The sequence below is a fragment of the Desmodus rotundus genome, chromosome 2 (assembly GCF_022682495.2).
Source record: "Desmodus rotundus isolate HL8 chromosome 2, HLdesRot8A.1, whole genome shotgun sequence".
Classification (NCBI taxonomy): Eukaryota; Metazoa; Chordata; class Mammalia; order Chiroptera; family Phyllostomidae; genus Desmodus; species Desmodus rotundus.
In genome coordinates this window covers 44,488,373-44,512,672 of record NC_071388.1, presented here as the reverse complement: position 1 = coordinate 44,512,672, position 24,300 = coordinate 44,488,373, and the positions used below count along the sequence as shown (strand labels likewise).

General features: G+C 42.2%; 1 protein-coding gene across 8 annotated transcripts in view; it reads left to right on the top strand.

Moving 5' to 3' along the window:
• Positions 1-24,300, top strand: part of DGKG (diacylglycerol kinase gamma) — a 191,523-nt gene that overhangs the window by 38,799 nt on the left and 128,424 nt on the right. For all 8 annotated transcript variants that reach the window (XR_008426130.1, XM_053918191.2, XM_053918190.2 and 5 more), the window contains 4 exons: positions 9,655-9,731; positions 17,413-17,578; positions 18,130-18,192; positions 20,969-21,139. Coding sequence is in view for 7 of the 8 variants with exons in the window: in XM_053918191.2 (XP_053774166.1) it covers positions 9,655-9,731; positions 17,413-17,578; positions 18,130-18,192; positions 20,969-21,139 (477 nt within the window). In the remaining variant the exon portion in view is untranslated. The remainder of the gene's footprint in view (positions 1-9,654; positions 9,732-17,412; positions 17,579-18,129; positions 18,193-20,968; positions 21,140-24,300) is intronic.

Sequence of the window (24,300 nt, the reverse complement as noted above, 5' to 3'; positions counted from 1 at the left end):
AAGACAACTTCAGAGAGCAAGAAAGTGAGGAAAGAACTGAGAGGATGGATTTAGGATATGCCTACTATTGGGCGTCAGAAAAGGGAAAAGAGTTAGTAGGAGACACAAAGAGAAAACCCAGCAAGACAGCTAGTGAACACAAGTACTGGGTTGAGGCAGCTAAGGGACCAAGGGGTCCAAAGGTGGCAAAGCCGTTGAAGAGGAAGGGAGTGAAAAGAAACCAGAGTATCTGGTAGGAAGTGGCACCTTTGTGGTTTGGTCTTTGCATCACCAGCTTTGTCCTTCTGTGACCCTTCCTCGTTTTGTCCATGTCCTAGGACTCGATGAGGTGCTTTGACACCATTGTTCTAACAGTTCCTGGAAAATGATTAATCTCAGAGGAAACCCTGAAAAAGGCACTTATACCAATTTTAGACACATTCTGGTATTCAGTCAGATTGCATTACCATAGCAACTGGTCTTCCATAACCACACGAACAAGAATAACTGAAGTGGACATCCTGAGAATTGGTAATTTTCCCCAGAGGGTTTACTAGGTAGGAGAACCCAAGAATTTGAAAACAAGTTGCTCTTGGGGTGTCCTGTGTATGTAGCAGAAACCCTGTACCTTCTTTGGTGGCCTTTTATCGCAGGAGAAGCCATGTTAAACTGCCCTTGGAGATACATATATTTATTTTATGTGTATACATACATATACACATATATGTGTATGCCTATGAATATGATTGATGATAAGCTTCATGTGAATCAGTAGTCAAAAAAGATAATGGGATGCTAAGAAATTTTTTGTTACAAAATAAAAACAAGTGTAAACATTTTGAAAAACCAGAAGATGAAACTTAAAGGTACCTATAGTCCTATCTCCAGTGATAACCACTGATATTATATAAAAAGTATATATTTTAGGCTATTTGTGTGATGTTTTCTTCACCCTAACAATATGTTTCAGGTGTCTGTTGCTGCATCAAAACTAAGTGGGTTAAAGCAACCATTTTGTTTTCCCCCATGAATCTAAACAGGGCCCAGGAGGGATGACTAGTCCCTGCTCCACAGTGTTCGGGGCTTGGGGTGGGATGCCTCACGTGGTCCAGCATGGCTCTTCACTCACATCTGGTGCCTCATTGGTCCCCCAGGGGGCCTTTCCCTGCCGGGGCTTTCTCATCTCCCAGGACCTCTCCATGTTGGCCTCTCTTTCCACCAGGGTAGCCTGGACTTCTTATATGTGGCTCTGGGCTCCACAGGCATAAAAGAGGCAGCTGCCAGGCCTTTGTAACACCTCGGCTCAGAGGTCCTAAGTGGAACTCTCTCCACATTACATTAGCCAAAGCAGTGCCGGGCCTGGCCCAGATTCAGTGTGGTAAAGGAAAGGACTCCGCGTCTGATGGGAGAATGACTCACATGGGGAGGGGGAGGCTGATGACAGGCATCTTCGGAGACCAGCTAACACACAATATACTATTTCATGTGTTCCCATACCATGCCGTACTTTTCAGAAGTACGGTTTTTAGTGTTTGCAGAGATTTCTTTTGAGTACATATACATTAGTTTATTTAACCAAACCACTGATTGTGATCTTAGAATGTATTAATATTAATAGACTCATTGTTACCTAGTAAGGTAACACATTCTCTCCTGCCCTGATCAGACCTCTCTAGAGGACTGGATTCATTTCTGGGACCACAGTTTACCAAGGATATGAACAAATTAATTACTGTGAGCAATGCCACCAGAACGGTGAGAGGCCTCACAGCCTGAAATGGCCGAGTAGACGATGCGTATGTACTGGAGAAGAGCAGACCCAGGGAAAGGCGAAGGAAGGTTAATTTTATTAAAATAGCGACAGTGCTATTGCCGGGAGGAGGTGTTAAGCTAATTTTAAATCGCTTCCAGAAGCAGCCCTAGGACTAACAAGAGGAAATCACTTAAAGAAAGACTTTAGTTTAAATTAAGAAACACACTGATTCCTAACGGTCAAACCTTCCCAAGATGAAGCAGAATTGGCTTCAAAGCAACTGAACTTTTTTTTTCCCTAGAACTGTGTGGGCAGTGTTGGCCGAGACACTGCAGAGGAGATTAGAGCATCAGATGTCGGTTGATTAAATGACCTTCATTAGCCTTTCCAGTATTTAGTTTCTTTTTGTAATCATTTTTATTTTTCAGTTAGAGTTGACATATAATATTGTATTAGTTTCAGGTATACACCCCAATGATTCGACATTTTATAACTTACTAAGTGATCATCCTGATAAATCTCGTACTCATCTGACACCACACAGTTATTAGAATATTATTGACTGTATTCCCTACGCTGTACTTTACATCCCTGAGACTCTTCTGTGTTTAAAGAGGTTGCTTTTCAACTTCAGGGGACATGAGCACATGGGGGTTCCTCCTACTTACTGCCCCTGCCCCTAACAGATTCTGAGATGTCATTGGCTTGTTGTCCTTCTGATCCTGATATTTGGGTGGAGGGGATATATTCCCAGTTTTTTTAAATAATTTATCAAAAACGGGAACTACCAGCTTATTCAGAAAAAGAAAAATGGTAAATCATCAATTTGGATTTTTAATTCTCTAAGAAATTAAACCAAACATTCACTATATCTGCTAGTGGTTGCTTAATTTTGTAGATATTTTAAATCTGGGAGACACCTTAGACACTATTAAATCCAACTCCTATCCATTTTACACATGAGAACGCTGAATCCAGAAGACCTCAGCGACTTGCCCAAGGTCACCCAGAATAAGAATTAGAACCAAAGTTCTCAATTCCAGGTCAGATTCAATTTGCTTTAATTTAGTTTCAACAAATTAAACAAAACAGTACCCAGTGGAGCTCAATCTTAACCATACGTTAGTTAGAATATATATATATATATATATATATATATATATATATATACACGCACACACACATATATATACACACATATACATATATACATATCAATTAAATTACAATAAAGCAACATTTAAACATACATTTAAAGAGAATGAATCAGTAAATTGTGCTATTCAGAAATATAAGGCAAGGCAAAGTTTCTGACTTTAAAATGTATGTAATTTATAGCACAAAATTCAGACTTGTCGGTGTTAATATGCGAGTCTTAGAAAATGTTTAGGACTGATTTGTAGAACAATGGAAGGCTCTAAGTAAGCTTCCTTGAAACCTTGCTATTGAATCGGCCAGGAGGGTGCGAGTTAGTCAAATGTTGATGGGGTCCTGGGCCCGTAAACGACCCTGCCCACATCTCTTTCAACACACTGGCCTTCTTTCCATTAGTGATGGCTGGGCCTCTGCCCACAGACTCTATGCCTAGACTTCTATGGAGCAATGGCTCTCAAGTAAGAACATGCCCATGAATCTCCCGGAGACTTGTTAAAGTGCAGTTTCTGAGTCAGCAGGTCTGTGGTAGTTCTGAGACTCTTCATCTCTAACAAGCTCCCGGGCGATGCTGATGCTGCTGGTCCAAGGACCACACTTTTAGTTGCAAGAAAGTACCAGGTGTCTGATCCGCTCCTCCACCTTCACTTGGAATATGATTGATGAGGCCAAATTATTTGAAGAAAAGTAGGAAATTTTACAAGCTAACAATACAGATTTTACTTATACAAATCAGCCATACCAGCCATTCAGATCATTTATGATAAATCAGAAAATCTTAGTATCCTAAAGAGGGCTTTGTAATGTCAGCCAAAATTCCCTCTGCTCCAGTGTGAAGTCTTTTTCTCTTATTCTCATACAATACTGTGGCAGAGCCAGCACTTGCACAGGTTTCCTGCCAGTTGTTAACCCAGTGAGTCTCAGTGGTCCTCAGCCTTAAACGGCACATTGGAGATACCTGGGAGGCTTTGAACTCTTCTGATGCCCCACCCACACCCCATAAACCCTGCACCCTTGGACCATTTCATCATAATCCGTAGGCATCGGACTCTGACATCAGCAGTGTTTAAAGCCCCTCGTGTATTCCAACATGCAACCACGGTTGACAACTGCTGGTCTACCTTTTCTCTCTATGCCCCTGGCCATATAGGACAAGCATGGCAAGCCCCATCCCTTTTCTAGCCCTCATTTATTCCATAAATCTTTATGGAACATCAATTTTATGCCAGGCAATGGGCTACAGGCTGGGGAGAAACAATGAACTGGAAAAGAAGTGTAACTGGAAGAATGTATCGATGCTTAGGAAGCTGGATCTTCTCACACATGCTCCTCACATTCTGCTCTGGGGCCCAATTCATCCTGGATGAAAAGGTGGGCCTGCCGATGCAGCGCTCTTAGGCCTGGCGTCTCCATCTTTCCAGGACCCCTGAAAATCCTGCTTCTTGCTTTTGTTCATCTCACTGTGTTCTTGACTCCCTGGAATACTTAGAAAACCTATACATCTCAACCTTCATCAGAAAAGGGAAAGGCTAGTTGTTTGTTTTTCCTCATGTGCCAACTTTCCTTCCCACTCTCTCTGTGTCTTTCCCTCCATGGGTTGAGAGTCACTTATGGTCTTCTCAATCTGTAAAATATGTTCCTCTAGCCTCATCATCATGTTTATTTATTTCTTTATTTTGGGGTGTTTTTTTTCTGTGTTGTCACAGGCAAGCCTTACTAGTCAGCCTCAGATATACAGGAATGCTGCTTAAAGTCTGCTCATCAGCAGTGAGGTCTGTGGACCTATTGGACATAATTGATGTTACCTAGGTTCTTGTTTGAAGTGCAGAATCTCGGGCCCTAACCCAGACCTACTGAATGAGAACCTGCTTTAAACCTGATCCCCAGGCAATTCATGTGCATGTTACAGTTTGAGATGCTCTCAGGGAACTTTGAGTCATGGAGAGTAATCAGAGTACCTTAGAATTTCACTCTCATCTGTGGGTTTTCAGATTCACTTTTTGAAAATGTTGATTTATAGTTATTTCAAAGTTTAATGATCCAACTAGGGCTCAAATATTCAATGTTCTTAACTGGAAGATGGTCCATAAACTTTGGGTTCTAGTTTGGGCAGCACATAAGCTATAAACACCAAAGCTACTGATTTGTCTGCTTGTTCAGACGGAGGGCAACCCTGTCCCACACAAATGTGGCAGCAAAGGTGCCTATGAGTAGGGCCAAATTTTCTCCTTAAAAGGGCTTTGAATTTGCTCAAACACTAAGAACAAATGCTTGGTTAAGGTCCCAGAATTCTTGGCACATAAAGCATAAAGAGACAATTTTGGATTGAAACTTCCTTGAGTATTTGTTACCACCAGTGACCTTGATGACAGAGAAAAGCCTTTTACCCCCCTCATTTGGGCTAAAACTGCATGCCAGTGGTCCTGCCAGTCTGGGCTAAGGGAAAACATATCCCCACCTTGCCAAGCATCTGAGTAAGTCAACCTTTTGGGTGGAGTTCTTCAGTGCTATCCCCCTAAACAACAGGGAATGTCTGCCACGCATGGTGGTTTTAGATTTAGCAGAGTGAAAAACATTTTTTCCTTTTACAGAATTATCCAATATGTTCAGCCACTTAAGGCATTCTTCATGTCTCCTAATAAAAACCCATCCATTGAACAGCAGTTCTGAACCTTGACTGTACATTTGTACCCGCAGGGTACTTCCAAATATACTGAGTCCGGGGTTCCCCAGAGGCTGCTGACTTCATTGGTCTGGATGAGACCTGACTTCAGTGTGTTTTAAGACTCCTCAGGTAATTCTAACATGCAGCCAGGCTTGAGGGCCACTGTCATAAAGGAAGGGCCTTACTTTTCTCATTTACCAGTGTCCATGCATCCAGTGAACCCGGCACCCGTGTCACATTGTTAGATGTGTTAAAAACCAGAGTCGCCCACCCACTAGCTGTGTGCCCTTCAAAAAAGAGTCATTTAACTTCCACAAACCTCAGTTTCTTCTTCTCTAAATAGGGATACTTATTACATTAGAGAGCCATTGCAGACATTTAAATAAAATATATAAGGTGACTAGGACAATGTCTACCACTCCACAAAATAGGAATTGTTGCCAAGAATGGTGGACATTTAGAAATGGAGCTTGATCTCCTCTGAGTCTGGTGGAGGTGTTGTAACACAGGCTCTGACTGAGAGCTCTCTACTGAGCGTCTGCTCCTGGGCCCACAGATGGTGCCTGAAGGAAGATCAGGGGGTGCTCTGAAGAGGCCCCTCATTAAGACAAGACAAAATGGAGCAGTGCCCATCTACTCCCCAGGAGAGAGAAACCCAATCCAGAAATCTGTTGAGAAGAAAACTCTGAGGCCCTGGCTAGTGGCTCAGTTGATTAGAACGTCATCCTGATATGCCAAGGTGGTAGGTTTGGTCCCCCATCAGGACACAGCCAACCAAGGAAGTGAATGGATGGGTGGAACAACAAACCGATGTTTCTCTCTCTCATTCTCTCTCTCTCTCTTCCTCTCCTTCTCTCCCCCCCCACCCTTCCTCTCTCTCTAAAGATCAATCTTTTTAATGAAGGCATTTCATTTTTTGTAATATTTTATTTATTTATTTTTAGAGAGGGAAAGGGAGGGAGAAAGAGAGGAAGAGAAATATCAATGTGTGGTTGCCTCTTGAGCACCACCTACTGGAGACCTGGCCCTCACCCAAGAATGTTCCCTGACAGGGAATCAAATCGGTGACCTTTGGTTCAAACGCTGGCACTCAATCTACTCCACACAAGCCAGGGAAAGGACATTTTAAAAAAAGAAAAGAAAACTCTGATAAAGCATCAAAGAACATCTGAGGAGAAAGTAGTGGGTGTCATATTTGAGAATTAGATTGTCTCTCTTTTTCAAAAGGGAAAGGCTTTGGTGCTATGAACTCATAAAAGCCCATAAAACTAGTAAATGTGGGGTGAGGAAGACCCCTCAGGGAAATGTAGGAGCCAGCAATTTTTTGCATTGTTTGCTATTTAATTTTAAGATAGTCATCAGAAATTTTTAAATAAATACTTCTTAGTTTTTCTTTTTGAAACCTGTTTACTTGAATGTAAACATATGATGAATATATGTGTGTATGATGTGTGTGTGTGTATATACACATATGTATTGGGGTGTGTACAATCTATGCGTATCAACGTATATCTACATATAGGTATATATCTTGTACATTTAAATATAAAGCAAGATTAGATCAATAGCATTTAGAACCAAAGAAATTCTTCTAGGACGAACTGTGTAATCTCCAAAATGTGACAGTAATCAAAACAGTATAAATTCAAATGAAATTACTCTCCTGGTTCTCAGTCAAAATGCTGCTCTACACTATTCTTGGAGAAGCCATACCAGGAGGGCTCCTGTTCCAAAATGCACTTTTATTTTTTTCAATTTGGCCACTCTGGCTGAGCTGAAAATCTCCCACTAAAGTAGATTCTAAAAATAAGGGCTTTTAAAAAATAACTAAGCTGCTCATAGAATAATTTGAATATAATTTGTGTATAGCGTTAACTGAGCTCTGGCCTAATTTTAAACTCTTCCATTTGGTTGCCAGAGTGACCTTTAGAAAACAGAGGCCCAGTTATGTTACTCCACTACCCAAATTTTTTTTAACAATTTCATATCAATGATCTTAATTTGGCATTCAGATATGGCCCCCACAAATCTGGTGCCAAACTACTCCCTGGTTTTCACTTTCCCAAATGTTCTGTGGTGCCCATCTCCACATTCGTCCACCCTGTTCCTTCTGAAAACACCCTCTCCACTTTATGTCTGCCTTTTAACACCTTATGCATTCTTTCCACCCCAGCTCAAATGATAACTTCCTCATGGGGCATCACCAGCCTCCACCCCAACACCACTCCCATCCTAATTTGACTTCCTCCTTGCTTATTTTACTTCTTCCAGCCCATGCTTCCTAGAGCTTCATTATATTGCTATAGCATTAATTACACTTTTCCTTGTGTTAGCAAATATTTGAGAAGTAATAATGAATAGTGCTTAAGGGAAAGGAATATAGGCTTTTAAAAGATTTTTTCATTGTTATTCTATTACAGTTGTCCCAACTTTCCACCCTTCTCCTCCTCCGCCCATCCCACCCCCCACTCCCACAGTCAATCCCCTGACAAGTCACTTATTTTTTTCTGAATTTCTGATTTTTCATCAGTAAATTGAAGAAAATATTACCAAAATTTAATGGAATGGTAGGGGGTATTATATGAGAATATGTAGTAAAGGTATTCAGTAAAGGGAAGCTATTATTAATTACCACAATGGTTCAGATCATCTCCCCAACTAATTCATGAACAGTATGTCACAGCATCTTATTCTCCATAGTGTTTTGTGAATTGAATGGAAGCAGCCCAAACTGATGGCATCTGCTGCCTGGATCTCACTGAGCTATTAGTTTTTCAACATCTGTTTTGAGCAGAAAGAAATGTCCATTTTTAGGCATCAGCAGCATTTTACTGTGGCATTTCAATATGTCTCAATCTTGAAATGATTATAACTTGTGCTTGATTGAATCCAAGTCAGCAATGCCATGGAGAACAGCCCAACCCACAAGCACGTGTACTTCACGTGGGCCTAAGAGAGCATAGCCCTTCTACAAAGAGCCTGAACACCAAAGAACACTGTGTCAGCTTTTATGGCATTGCCCTTCGCTCACATGTCTAAATGGCGGCATTAATGAAGCCTAAAAAGCTCTCAATTGTCCAGAATACTATGAAACAGGGAAAACTCAGACAGCCTGGTTTTCTTCCATGTCTGGAGTGTTGGTATCAACACCGATGCACTCAGGATGTGTTTCTAATAACAATTAGAGACCCTCTTTTCTTGCCTTTTAATTGCTTTATAAACCTGCCCCCCACCAAAGAAACCACCATTTTCTCCAGTAGTTTCTAATTTATTTTCTATGGAAAACAGAATTTTCTAAACCATTATTTTTCATGAATCTTCTTAGGCTCTGTTTCAGTACCAAGGACAGAGTCTCATACAGCTTAATGCCCACCCATCCTATCTAACAAAAATTTAAATGTTTTACTTTTTTTTTAGATGTTTTTAAAAACATCTAAAGACACTTAGACAAAGACACTCTAGCTTATTTGAGCTATCAATGTAGAACTAAGGTAGGAGATGGGCAAGGTGGACAAGGTAATAATAACACTATATGACAAATGCTATTATGGTTATGTACAAGTCACATGAGAACCAAGGGAGGGAATGACTGGTTGACTGGTAAAGGAAGACTTTACAGAGAGGCTGATATTTGAGCTGGGCACTGAGAATTGAGTGAAGTTTGCAAAACAAAGAAGAAACACCATGAAGAGTACACGATTTATTCAGGGATTCCTGGAAATATGGTTTGATGTGGCTGAAAAAGGAGGTGAATGGAAGGCTAGGATCAGAGTTAAGAAATAGACTAGGTCAGATTACCAAGTACCTACATATCAAGACAAGGGGGTTACACTTTATCCTAGAAAAACTGAGAGCCATTGAAGTGTTTTGAGCAGGTACATGACCTGATTAGGTTTGTGTTTTAGTAAGATAGTTCATACAGCAAGAGAGAGAATATACTGAAGACAAGAAAGGAGAGGGAAGACAAGAAGGGTGACATATATCCATATGATCCTGGGAATGAGGGGCTGTTCCATCATAGCAGAGGGTAGACAGGGAGAATTTACTTGGCCCATCTCCTGTTAGCTCCTCACCAGTGCTTCATATGTGGACTATGTCTCTACAGATTCTCCCAAGAAGATAAAGGATGTCTTGTCTGAATTTAATGAGAGTGGAAGCCTCAAACAATATGAATTACATGAGGTAAGAACATTTCCATTTCCAGCCTTTAAAAACTCCATGTTCTAGCCTTTCCATAATTTGTTTTTCTCTTGGAAGTTTACTCACTTTGAAGAACTTGTTTCTCAACATATTTTCTCCTTTCTCAAGTGAACCATTAGTTACCTGAAATTATACATTCCCCAAGTCCATTCACCTTCGCACTCTCCTAGAAGACTCCATCATGCTTTCTCTCTTTACAAATCTCTCACTCCCCCTCCACTCCTCATTTTCTGTTGATCACTGTGTTTTTTACCTCACTGGGAACCTGGAAACAGAAGAGATCTTCCGCAAGATTTTCACCCACTTACATACATTTTCTCCTGTAACTAAGAATGAAATCTTCATGCTCTTAATTCTAGTCCCTTCAGTTGCACACTGAATTCCATCTTCTTTTGGCCTTTTGACAGGTATCGCTTCAGCAACACTTCTGTCTATCTATCTATCTATCATTTATCTATCTATCTATCTATCTATCTATCTATCTATCTATCTATCTATCTATTTCTATCTCTATTTCCTTCACATCAGTTTTCTACTATATATTTGATTTTTCTACTCAACATATAGACATTTCTCCTACAATAAAAATTTTCTCCTGTTTCCATTTCCATGTCCAGCTACCACCTCATTTCTCTCCTGCCCTTTATAGCAAAGCTGTATAAAAGATTTATACTCACTGCCTCCAATTTCTCTTCTTCCCACATTCTTGAAAGCTCTGCAGTCAGCATGTAGCCCCTACTGCTCCACTGAAACCATTAGGCTATATAGCCAAGGATCTCCATGTGGCTAAACTCAATAGCCATTTTATTCAACAACATTGGACATGGTTGGTCAAATCCTCCTCCACTTTCTTCACTTGGTTTTCAGGCTGCCACACTCTCCTGGTTTCCCTCCTGGTTTAAAAATCAAATAAGCATCTCAAACTTAACATGCACTAGACTGAGCTCCTTGATCTTTCTCTATGAAACCAAGTTTTACCAGCAGTCTTCCCATTTCAGTAAGTGACAACTCCATTTTTCAAGTTATTCAACCTAATACTATGGAGTCATCATTGACTTTTCTCTTTTTCTCACATCCCACGTGCAATTGATCATCAACCCTGTCATTTCTACCTCTAAAATATATCCAAAATCTAGCCGCATCTCACCACTTGCAGTGCTACCACCCTGACCTGAGTCATCACTGTACTTTGCCCAGATTACTGCTCTAGTCTCCTAACTGGGCTCCCTGTTTCTGCTCTTGACTTTTAAAGTCTAGTCTTCACACACATCCTGAGCAATCCATTAAAACTTAAGTCAGATCATTTTATTGCTCTGCTCAACAACCTCTCATGGTTTCTCCCACCACCTGCTCAGAATAAAGGTCAAGGTCATTACAATCTACATCTCCTCCCCATGCTCAGACCCCATCTCTTGCTACTCTCCTTCTCTCATTCCCTTCCAGCCATATTAGCCCCTCGATGTAGTCAAAAAAGGCCAAGGTCATTCTAACCTCAGCACCTTTGCACTTGCTTTTGCCTCTTCCTAGAATGTTCCTCCCCCAGACTTCCATATTGTTCATTGTTCATGGTTCAAGTGTTGGCTTAAATTATTTTCTAAGTGAATACCACCTTCTCTATCCCCTGGCTCTGCCTTATTTTCTTCCCAGTACTTCTCACCATCTGTCACACTACATAACTAACTTATTTGTCTATGTCTCCCACTAGAATATTTTTGTCACTGCTATATCACAAAGGCCCAGGAAAGTATCTGACACATAACAATCACTCAGTAAATATGTGTTGGATAAATAAATGAATGCAAGACCTCCCCCACCTTCATATTCAAGTCATCTTGAACATCCAGGCACTGTGCTGGACACTATAGAAGATAGAAGGATGAGAAAACACAGTCTCTACTCTTTGAAACTTAACTTCCTACTGACAGGGTCAAGTTTAAGAGCCATGACCCTGGATTCACATTGTTTTAGGTTAGATCTCTACCTCTGCTGCCAGCCAACAATGTGGCCCCGAATAGTGTTTCACCTGTCTGAGCCTCAGTTTTTCATCTGTGACCTAAAGTTAAGAATAACAACAACAACAACAACAAAAGATCTTAAAGTTTGCAGATAGTAGATTAAATTAGATCATTTTTTTGCAAAGTGTCTAACACTTAGATAGGGCACTTAAAAAATGATAGCAGGCCCTGACTGATGTGCCTCAGTTGGTTGAGCATCAGCCTGCAAGGAGAGGGGTCTCCTATTCGATTCCCCATCAAAGCACATGCCTGGGTTGCAGGTTTGGTCCCCAGTTACAAGGCAAGTAGTCACTGGTTCAATTCTCAGTCAGGGCACATGCAAGAGGCAACCAATCTATGTTTCTCTCTGACATCAGTATTTCTCTCCCTCTCTTTCTCCCTCCCTTCCCCTCTCTCTAAAGAATAAATAAACGCTGTTTTTTTAAATGGTACCCATTATTTATTATTCTCCTTCTGTCCCAGTTCCCCAGAATGTTTTCAACTCAACTCCCTCTTCCCTGGTCCTGAGTCCTTTTATGAGGGCCAGTTGCAGAAAAGTGACTAATCAACAGGATAAACTTGAGGAAAGGCTGACCACTTATTTGTTCATATTGTTATCCTTCAAACAAACCCATCATTCAACTTCTCTTTTGGGCACTGGGAAGGATCAACAGAGCTCATGCCTTCCAGGTACATCTGGGAGGGGCTTTGGATAAAATGCACCAATCACCAAGAGAACAGCCAGAGGAAGGTTTCTGGAACCTAAGCTAGACTGAGAATACACCATTTCAAAAACATTCCTAAGGAGGAGCCATGTGGGGAAGATGGCAGAGCCAGCAAAGAACTCCCTGTCTCCCACCCTCTCCCCCCACCCCAGCTCCAAATAGGAACAGAGCCTGGCAGGGGCTGCTAATCAGCCTGTCGGCCCTGAGGCTGACAAGTGGGAGGAGAACAATTTGGTCGGGGCCACCCAGGGTGTGAAGGCCACGGGAGCTTTCAGAAGCAAGGAGCAGCTTGGCTGTTATGAGCATGCTGCCGCCCCCACCTCCATCATGCTGGCCCCCACTCTTTGTGCTCCTGGCACTGCTGTGTCCCAGGGGAGCTCTGCCACTCTGATTTCATTCTCTCTCACAGTGTGGCTGACTTCTAGTAGGTGTAATGTCCCAGCATGGGGTTAGGGAAACAACAGTGTTTAATTTCTCTCGAGCATGATGGCTTACTGCTGCTAAAATGTCTCAGTGAGAAACAAGTTAGCTGTGGGAAGGGGCAGGCTGCTAGGAAAGTGAGGCAGGGTTGCAGAGTGGCAGGGCTGCATCTGCCCATGCCAAGTGTGCCCTGGCCCATCAGCACTGTGATTCTTTAGAGAGCAGAGTGCAGCTGAAGACAGTCAGGAAGTGGACAAGAGTAGCGGAACAAGGGGGACACGGTGGCTTGGTGGCATCAGAAACTCAGACACACCTGGGCACAAATCAGCTCTGACACTGCTTTATGACTTTGACCAAGTTATGCTCTCAGAATCTTTTTCATCCACAAATGGCAGTAACAGTCCCACCTCCCACTGTTGTTTTGAGACTTAAGAGAGATCGTGTATGTAAAGTGCCCCAAACAAGGTAAACTATCCGTCTAGCTCCACCCCCCCTTTCTAGACGTGTGTAAGAATTAACACATTCTCTTTGCACAGCTTGCAGTCACGACAATTGCCTGGCTACTTCTTGCACGAAAGTTGCAGTTTTTAGAGAAAGAGAAAACAGGCCTGAACAACGGCAGTGGCTATGACATTACTCCAGGGCTCAGAGAATTGCCAGTGTGCCTCATAGTGATTAGTTACCTGGTTTGCGCGTAGTACCCCGCCACTCCCTGCCCATCACAAATTTACCAGCCAGCTACTCTGAGCCTGACCTGTGCTCACAAAGAACTTACTCACTCATCATCCAGATATCATTTTGACAATGGCACACAGTCACATCTCTTGGCTTACTGAAACTGGGCTGTTTAGAGCATGTGGCAGGGAAATGATGTCAGCACTGGGGCCTGTGACAGACACAGCAGCAGGAGCACTGGACCAGGAGTCAGAAGATCCAGCTTCTGGTTTTACTCTGCCACTAGCTGGCCAGGACAAATCACTGAACTTCTAGAGCCTCAGTGACCTGAGGAGATCTAGTCTCCTCTGAGCTCTTCTGATGTGAATGCTCTGTATTTCCGGGCTTATTCTATGCCATCCGTGCCACAGGAGAGGGACATAAACAGTCGAACACGTGTTCACTCATTATTGTTTTTTAAGTTCTCAACAATTTGTCAGTTCTTTTCCAATGGTACTCACCACTATGGACCCTGTTTTAGAATTATTTCAATACCTTTACCATATATATCTGAGTCTCTTGAAGGTATGGACCCATGCTTAATGCTTAATTCATTCATTGGTGTGTTCCCCAGTAGTGTCCCGTGCTGTCTTATACTTAGGAGACTCAGTTTAAATATGTTGGCTGAATGGACCCCACAATAATGGACAATCAACTGTACCAATTAGAAATCCAACATTCATTAAAATGTCTATCAGGAAACACCGTGATAGGAGGTATGGGTGATACAGAGGTGAAATAAGGCATTTCACTATCTTCCAGGAACCCTAGATCTAGTCAAGGAATGAAGGTATATCCTGGACAGCTATATATTAATAGAAGGCAGCAGATATGAGGGTCCCAAAACAGGAACCAATGTGGAAAAGTATAACAATTCGGGCAAAAGAGATCATCCCAGGCTTTCTGGAGAAGGTGGCATCTGGATTGGACCTTAAAGGGTAGGTAGAACTGTAAGAGTAGAGACGGAAGCAGTTTGTGTAAAGTGCATGGAGGGTTGGCCAGGAAAGAACACAGAGATCAGTGTAGACAGAGTGTGAAGGTGTACATGGGCACTAATAGGAGAAAAGACCAAAACAGTCTCAGAGTTGAAGTAGCTACAAATCTAGGTTGGAGTGGGATTATGGGAAGACTATGAATCCCAAAGGATTTAGGGAATGCACAGGATAACCCACTGGACTACGGAAATGTTACATGTTAGACCTGCCATTTACATTGATTTTTATTTTATCTAACTGCTACTTTCTAATTTCTCTTTTGTGTATGTTTTTAATTATGGTAGAGGAGCACAGCAGTACATGTATGTAACGTATAAGTAAAGATAAATGAGAGTGCCTGCTTAAAATCTCGTGGAGGGACACATCATTTTAGAATTTGGAGACAACTGATCTCAAATCTCCTGTGAGCAAATGAGAAGCCGTGGGCATTTTTGAGTAGGGAAGCACTCTGCTTCAGGAAGGTCATCCTGGCAAAGAAGGATCTATGGGAGGACGAGTAGGTGGAGGTGAAGGCAAGGAAGCCTTTGATACATAGCCATGTGCAGGTAGGATACATGCAAGAGAAACCAGGGTCAGTGGCCCCCTTGTCAGAGTGCTGGTAGATGGGCAGTGGCCACAAATAGACTGGGATGTGACAGACATTGCAGAAGCACAGCAGACAAAAGGAAGAGACAAGAACTAGTCTCAGACTACTGGGAGTTCAAAGCTGAGCCTGGAATGTTGGGAGAATAATGGCATCGTTGACATTAACAGAAACTGCAGGGTCAGAAAGAGGAGCTCATTTAGGGAGGAAGCTAGAAGAAGTTTAGAATTTGAGTTCTTCTAGTCCAGCACTCATAATTTGCTGCAAAAGAAACTGAACTTCAAAAAGTGGGGAACCAGTCATGAGATCTCCTGAATCTCACAATGGCCTTGTTTGGTGATCTTTCTTTCAGCTTTGGTTTTGTAAGAGCATTACATTAGACTTTATTTACCTGAAATTTATTGTTATAAATCACTTAGTACAGTCTATTTTCCAGAAATGTTTTATGCTAATAGTTTTCAATTTGATGCTGACCAAAAAAAAAAAAATTAGCAAGACATTTTGGAACTCAAAACTACATTTTAAAACAGTACTTAATTAACATAGAGCAAAGGAAAAAACAATGCAAAAAGAGTCTCTAAAATAAATTAATAAAAGTGCCATCAGCATATACTTAGTCAAACCTAAGGAGAAACAACTGAATCTGTGACCTTCAAGAGAGCAGGTTCAGAGGGGATGGGCCAGAATCCAAAGTGGAACATGCTTGCAAGTAGAGAAGCAGATGATAGGAGATGCACTGAGAGGCAGGCAGAATGGGGTCAAGGGTCATAGTGGGTGGAAAGTAGGAGAAAAAGATTTTGCTCTTGCATACTTGGAAAAAAGAGGAGGATATGTGAGGAACACACAGTCTGTGCTGATAAGTTTATGGGGGTAGAGATGGACAAAAAGAGGATGAAATAGAGACGTAGAGACTTAGGGACAGAAATGATAAATAGATAAGAGATTGGTAGCCGTCACAGGAAACAGAGGTCCACCCTCTGCTTAGAGATCCCTTTATCTAGTAAGAGCCTGAATTAGCCTTTCTTGGACCAAATGAAGCTTCCTCCAATCTGCAAAGGAGGTGAACAGCCCGGCCTGGGGCTAAGTAGAAACTGCTTTGTGACTTCCCCATGGGGTCAAGACTTTGTAGCCCAAGCCTGATGGTATACATGCAAGCCAGCTCCTGGTTCTGGGAAAGTTCCCAGAGCTTCCAGAAGAGACAAGGGGTTAAATGCTATCAACATTTTAGAGGGAGAGCCAAGTAGGCTCCCAACAAGGGATTTTATCCTCGTGGCTGTTATTATTCACAAAAGCCTGCACAGCAGATCTTGGAGTAGTGCTTCCTCAAGAGATTTCGAGGAGCATCTGCTGGTTTGATGAAGAATGCGTTGCCATCAAAGCACGAGCCAGTGATGACTCACCGCAAACTGTTGAGTGTTTGCTGAGTGCCGCAGCCCCTTCTGGCTGGTCGCTCCCAGCCTGGGCGCAGAAGCCAGGCCGTACTGGGGGAGATACAGCAGGGAGACATTCTAGTTTTTGGCATGTTCCTTGGTTCTACCTTCTGTCCTTGGCTTCCGCTCTTCTCCCAGTGCCTAAAACCTTCACAAGGACATGTTTTGAGAGCAGCAGAGCCAGACACACACCCTCCCCTGTTATCTTGAGGTTTGTTCAGGGAAGGTGCATTATGAAAGTCATAAAGGATAGAGTCTGTCCTTTTCTCTTCCAGGTTTTTCCTATTTTTCTGGACCTAAATATTCAGGAATGACATTACTCAAAGCACAAGGAGAAAATTGACATATCACAGAACAGCCATTTCTTTCCATCGTGTTTTCAACTACATGCTTCTTCATCTTAACCAGGATTCCAGGGCACGAGCTAGTCCTGCTCCTTAGAGACAAGTCCCTCACAGGGGTCTGAGGCTTCCACTCCCAGCGCTCACTCTTCATCACTCCCTTTTCTACCTAAATTTAGCAATGTCTGGTTACAAAAGCCTCCTGTGGTTCCGAGCCCCACCAAACCCTGACATGCAGCCACCACTGTTTTCTCTTCCTTACATCCTCCTCCCTGCTCCCTGTGCCTGCCGTTCTCTATCACCTCCTGGCTTTTTCATTCCTGTCCCCGCCAACCACCCCACTTCCTTCTGCTTCCCTTTCCATTTCCCTTGCATGCCAGCTCCCAGATTCTTTTTCCTTCTCTCCTTGCTCTCTGTCCTTTGAGTCTCTCCACTGACTTTTCTCTCTTCGTCCTTCTCAGACAATTAGCTATGATGTCTTCAAGCTGTTCATGAGGGCATACCTGGAGGTGGACCTTCCCCAGCCACTGAGCACGCACCTCTTCCTGGCCTTCAGCCAGAAGCCCAGACAGGAGATCCCTGAGCACCCAAAGGAGGGGACCAGTAACAGTGAGGCCGGTGCCCCAGGTACACGGACCAACATTCTCCAGCATGGCAGAGGGTTTTTGAAGCTCTAAGCCACTTGCCACAGGCATAGTAACTTACCTGTGGGTTGTGACTAGGGACCAGAGGACCAGGGGACCAGGGCTCCTTTCCTCATAACACCTCACAGGAAGCCCTGTCTGATGGATCTCTCAGTAAGAGGAATAAAGAAGGGCATAATTCCTGCCACTCAGGATCATAGGGGAGGCTGGGGGGAGGCGAAGGCACAGACTCAAGTACTTCAGGGAGAAGAGAGCTTTTCGCAAAGGCTGCCAGTTGTGGGTGGAGCACAGTCAGCTTGTGTGCCCAGGCATGGGACTACCAGAGGGAGGGTAAGGTGTGGTCACTGTGTCCGGAAACTTGGGCTATAATGGGGGAGACACAGCCAACTCCAAAAGTAGACATGAGCCCAGCTGATATCCGATGGGGCCACAGATACAACCCAAGTGATCCAGACCTCAGGGAAGGCCACCTACCTGCCCATCTAAGAAGCTGGAGGCATGGGCTGGCCTTTAAATCTTCTCTTTTTTCTTCAGATTCTGATATACAGAATGCAGACAATGCTGCCAAAGCAGATGAGGCCTGTGCCCCTGATACAGGTAAGTCTTTGGAATATAAGATTTGGGGAAGTGTGGGGAAGACCTCATTCTTGGGGCAGAGAAGGAAAAGCTAACCAGCAGCTTTGTCTCCATGTAATTGCCCCTGGGCAGATCCTATCTGCCTCCATCCCTGCCACACCAATGTGCTGGGATTCTGAGGCTGGGTGACAGTTCTTGGGCTAAGGGACAGACGACTCTACCAGTGGATGGCTGGGGGTGGGGGGTAGGGCAAGAAGGCAAGAGTTTGCCCTGGTTGACTTACAACAAAATTCATGTACACTGGTTTGAATAAGTTGGGAGGAGGAGCAAGGGAAGCCAGGTAACATTGTTTTGAAGATCTATTTGCCAGGCACCTCCTTTACTGCATATTTTATTTAACCCTCACAATCACACCGATTTACACATTAAGAAACTGAGGCTTTAAAAGTTTGTAAGCCACTATATGACCTGCAGAGCTGGGGATTCAATCCAGAATTGTCCAATCTCAAAGCTCCTGCTCTTTCCTTCAAGTCTCTGTGCCACAGTTTCTCCTTCTGTAACATGAGATGATAATGTTGATATGGAGGTTAAGTGAGTTATATGTATAAAATACTTAGCACAGTGCCTGAAACATAGTGAATGTTCAATAAACATCAAAAATTATTTTTCAGGCCACTCTCTAGAAATGCATTTTTTTAACTTTTCAATTGCTTTTTCAATTACAGTTGACATACAATATTATATTAGTTTCAATACAATAGGTAGGTAAGTACACTTTACTGTAAACTCATCATGGTCTTCCAAGATCTCCTTCAATCCGCACCTTCAGTTTCCAAGTGCATCAGTTGGACATACTATTCCCACAGAAGAATTCTCGAGGACTCTCTCCCTCCCAAGTTCTCTTGGAACTTTAAATACAAAGAGTCATAGAGTCAGACCTAACTGCCTACTCATTTTTGTCTGTAAAGACTGAGTCACACTGATGAATTCCAAGTCTTGGGATGTGGCTAGGGAATAGAGAATACAGTTTTATTGTATCTTCAAGTATATATAAAGCAGGATAGAAGTGAGATAATACAAATAAATCAGAGCTCATTGTATCAGGGACCTAGGGTGAGAGAATTTCTTCCAGTGGATACGAGATGCAGTTCAAATCTTTTTTTCTCATCATAACAAAAAGGGATCATCAAGCTTTCAATGTTCAACTGAAAGCCTGGTGAGATCAGAAATTCACTATGGGTGGAAAGGAGAATGTGGCTGGGAATGGAGAGTTGCCTTGGACCATACTGCTTGGACTTCCTTAGTCCAAGTATCCGGAACTTCAAAAGGAACCTAAGAGAAGTTATATTTCATTCTCTGAGTTACCACATTGTCTGGCCATAGTTTGTTTTATGGCCAAAGTTTCTGAGGTACCAAGGAAAGACTTATTGGGGATGCTGTCATTTCGTGATATTTGAGAAAAGATAATTGATGATGATAATGGAAGTTGGCTAGCTTATTTGACCACCATGCTTCTTAACAACATCTAGATCATTCCGGGTCTGAGAGCAACTTTCTGCTCTTAGAGAAGTGATTTTTGCTTGTGTACGGGGAGTATCCGTGCCCTGCAGCCAGTCATGAAAGGCCATTTATCTGCCTGTTGCCCAGGGAGGTATCTAGCACTTCTTTTCATCTTCTTTTGTGATTCAAGATTTCAAGTAGAAAATCCTTTTCCTGTGAGACCTCCTTTCATGGATATCTTAACTAGATGTCCCTGTTCATTAGAAGAAAGATCATAGGGTCAGGCAGACACCACAGAGAGGGACCTATCCCAGCAAGGAAGAGCCACGCTCTGGAATCACCCCAGACAGGCCGTTGGTGGAACATTCCAACCTTCTTCCTGTTGCCCAAGCAGAAAGAATTCTCATTTGATGCGGCCTTTTTGGTGTTGCGCCCTCTCACTGGACATTCAGAGATAGCTTTCAGTGGGTATGGATATGGAGAGGTTGGGAGAAGAGAGAGAACATTCAAAGTGCCTCAGAAAAGTATAAATCACACAGTGAGACATAGGTGCCTAGTTTTCCAGTCAGTAATAACCTCGTATTTCTGGCCCAGAAGACAAAGAGTATAAAAGAGACAGAGGGTTTTCCTACCTATGAGAAGGAAAACTTCAGAGGGAAAATTTACTTTATTTCTGTGGTACAGTAAGCCACTTGCTGCATTTTTAAATTTTTTTATTGTATTTTTTTCCCATTATCATTTAGTTCCCTTATTCCCCCCACCCCTGCATTTTCTTAATTTACCTAATTAGGATTGTAGTTAGATGAAATTCTTTCTAGTTTCTGGAAATTAATTATGTGTCAATGCCAGTTTTCTCTTTTGACTAATCATCTTTTTATTTATCATTAAATGTACTCGAGAAGAAAATTGCTAAAAAGTATATTTGTAAATGACCAACTGTCTGAATTTTGGAATCCAAGCCAAAATTACCTTTACAAATTGGGTGTGTTCCCCCCAAAATTAGGCTAAATGCCTTTGATCTGTTGGCTACTGACATTATGAAAAATTAGTCATTTTTTCTGAAAATTCACAGAGTATAGGTGAATTTCTTCCAAAGATATAGGCACTTAAAACAGTCAGAATGAAGCCCATTCAGAGTGTAAACCCCACAAACTGGATTTCTGGTTGCCACTGGTTCGATCATATTTATGTAACCAATGTTTTTGAAGACACATATAAACTTCCTTCCTCCGCCATGAAAAAGATTTAATATTTACTAAATAGAAGTCCTGGAATGCTTTCCTCTTGCCTATTACAGAATCAAAGATCACCAAGAAGCAGGTGCCAGCCAAAGACCAAGTGGCTGCAACCGCCCTGGGGAACGCTGCTGCCCAGCCTTCGGACTCAGATGCCCCCACTGTGCACCTGAAGGATGTCGTGTGTTACCTGTCCCTGCTGGAGACAGGCAGACCTCAGGATAAGCTAGAGTGTAAGTACTCACCCTGTCAAGGGTTGCAACTTTTTCCTAGAAGAAGATCTAGTGTTCTGCCCATCACTGTAAACACGCCGGAGATTGTTCTTGGGCCTTGGGTATGGGTCCTGCCTCCTTCAGGGAGGTTTTTCTGCCCTGTCTTCAGCAGTGATAGGAGCATTTCCTAGAATCCACCCTGGAGCACAGTACCAGTTGCAGAGAGAGTGGGAAGTGCATCCGAGACCTTGGTATTGAAAACCAGGATTTAGAAAGGAATGGATCTCCACAACGCATCAAGACTCCCCTCCTTTGCCAGCAGGAATTCCTGAAGGCCTAGAACCAGGAAGCTGCTGCCTCCTCTTAGATTTTTCAAGGGAAGATATTCAGCATCTGTCTTCTTTCCCATATTCTGTGCCCAAGGAACTCCATTACTATGAGGAATGTTTTTCTTGAGATCTAATCAACCTCTGCCTTGTTAAAGCATATTACCATTTTTTCACCCATAATTTTTTGGCCTCTAGAGAAAGAGGGCTAGTGAATTAAGAGAGTTGAGCTTGGTTTCACACTGCTACTAAAGTTGGTTTCAAAAACATATGTTCAGGAGGAAAATAATAGCTGGTGACAGAAAGAAAAGCCCACAGTGGCTGAAACAGTCTTGCAAATGATTCACTCCAGGGATGGTCTCACTGGCCTCTGTGAGCCTACAGGAAAACTTTTTAAAACAAGTGGTGATAGGACCTTGTTAAAAATATGTGTATATTGTTCTGGCTTCTTTTACAACCTTAGCAGACATTGAGGGGAAACATGCACATTATAGCAAAAGTCCAAATTCCAGCAATTAATAAGACATTAACAAAATTTAAACACCAGTAAGGAAAAATCTGGCAAAGGTTACCTCTTGCCAAGAACAGATGAAATTTTTCTCATTAACTGATTTTAAAATCATTCCCGTAGGTTTAAGGTATTAATAGTTGCAAGTCTTAAACACTTATTTGGAAGTAAATGTAGCAGATTTCTGTTCCTCCTGGCTAATATTAAAAGTGAAATGTCAAATTAATTCCACCATACACTGGATTTTGAGTTGCAGGCTTTATATTTGTTCGTAACTACCAAAGAGGGTATGGCGGAACCTTCACACCAGCGGCTCCCAGACTCTTTGTGAAATGCCGATACAAGGACACTGCCTATGGCAAAATTTTGTATTACAGAAAATTGCAAATATAGATAAAATTGGAGAGTCCAATGGACTTAGATATTCCTATCAGCCACCTTCAACAATTACCAGTTTATTGTCAATCATGGCTTATTTATACCTCTCGCTCATTCCCTCTGCCCCAGATAACTTTGAAGCAAATTCCAGACCTCATATAATTTGATCTATAAATATTTCAGTATGTACTTGGAAAATACAACTTTTCCTTAAATATAACCACAACACCATTATCACATCTAAAGAAAATGATTCCTTACTATCATCAAATATTCAGGCCATATTCACATTTTCCCAATTATCTTACATATTTTTAACTGTTTGAGTCAGGATCCAAGTAAGGTCCATGTTTTGCCATCAGTCGTTATGTCTCTTCAGTTTCTTTTCATCTTTTGCTTATTTTTTTTTCCTTGCAATTTTTTGTTGCAGAAACTTGGTCATTTGTCCTGTAGAATTTTCATCTATTTTTCTTTTTTATAATTAAACCAAACAAATTTAAATTCTCCCTTGACTTTAATAATTAAAAACAAGTTAAGCTCTTCTTTTTAATGACCAAACATGTATCTTTGTGGAAATAATTGCCTGAAATCCCACCTATTACCAATGCAGTAATAACAATAATAACTCTCAGCATTGAACACCTTGTATTTGCTGAGCGCTTTAAGTGGATTATCTCATTTGAACCTCATAATAGCCCTAGAAAGTGGATATAATTATTCTCATTGTACGTGTAAGAAAGTACAGAATGGTTAAGTGATTGTCCCAAGCCAGGATGCTAAAACATAGGATGTTTACTCACACTTTCTCCTTCTACCCTTCACACACAGTAGGACTAAGCTCTGTGTTAAGAGTCTCTCCCACCCAGGGTCAGGGAGCAACATAGTGGGAGGTCTGTCCTTCTTTATTTTCTAAAAATTGTTGGTACTCTTACAGATGTCCCCCATTTCTCCCACCTTTGCCCACCTCCACCCAGCCCGTCGCCCCTTCCTCTGGCCATTACCACACTATTGTCTGTGTCCGTGGTCTATGCCTAGATCTTCTCTGGCTAATCTCTTCACCTTCTTTTATTCAGTCCCCCCCAAGCCCCGCCCCTCTGAGATCTGTCAGTCTGTTCCACATATCTGTGCCTCTGGTTCTATTTTGTTTGTCAGTATATTTTGTTCATTAGATCCCACAAGTACATGAGATCAATCATATGGTACTTGTCCTTCTTTACATCATTCAACCACCTGTTTGGTGAGTCAGCCTCATATGCTATGCACCTCTGACCAGGACATTCTGAGGACTCACAAAGAATCAGAAGCCCGTGACCTTACTCTAAACAACTTAACCTCTAACCAGGGATGCCCTTCTGAACAAACATGAGCTGCAGAGACATCAAAACACGTAAAAGGATGTGACAACCCGAGGGCAACTTCACAGGAGTGCTGTGACCCTGTGGGTACATGCTGAGAGAGAGACCCAGAGTGGCTGTGGGGGAAGAGTGGGTCGGGAGGCTCACAGAGAAAGCAGCATGAGCGAGGGCGTTACAGAAGGGCAAGAAAATGAAGACATGCTCAGCTCTGCCCCCCACCCTGCTTCCTTCCGAGACCACAGGCAGGCTCTGTACCTTTTAGGTGAACAAAGGCAAGTTTCCAGCTGCCATAAATGAACATTTAATCCTTTGTTCAAATTTCTCTCCCAGACCTTCTTTATCCTATAGCACCTCTCTACTATTAGAATGTGATAGAGGATGTCTGTGAATACCACGTCGGCATGCTATTCTTTCAGAAAAAGAAATACAATAATTTCTATAATAGTAACTACTTCATAGCATTGAGGATTAAATAACTAATAATGATAAAGTGACTCGTACCTATTAAATGCCATAGATAAATGTTTATTAACATTTAATAACATAACATATTTATTAACATAAAATAAAAATAAATAACATCTGCTGTGTGCTTTCCACATTCCAAGCACTGTA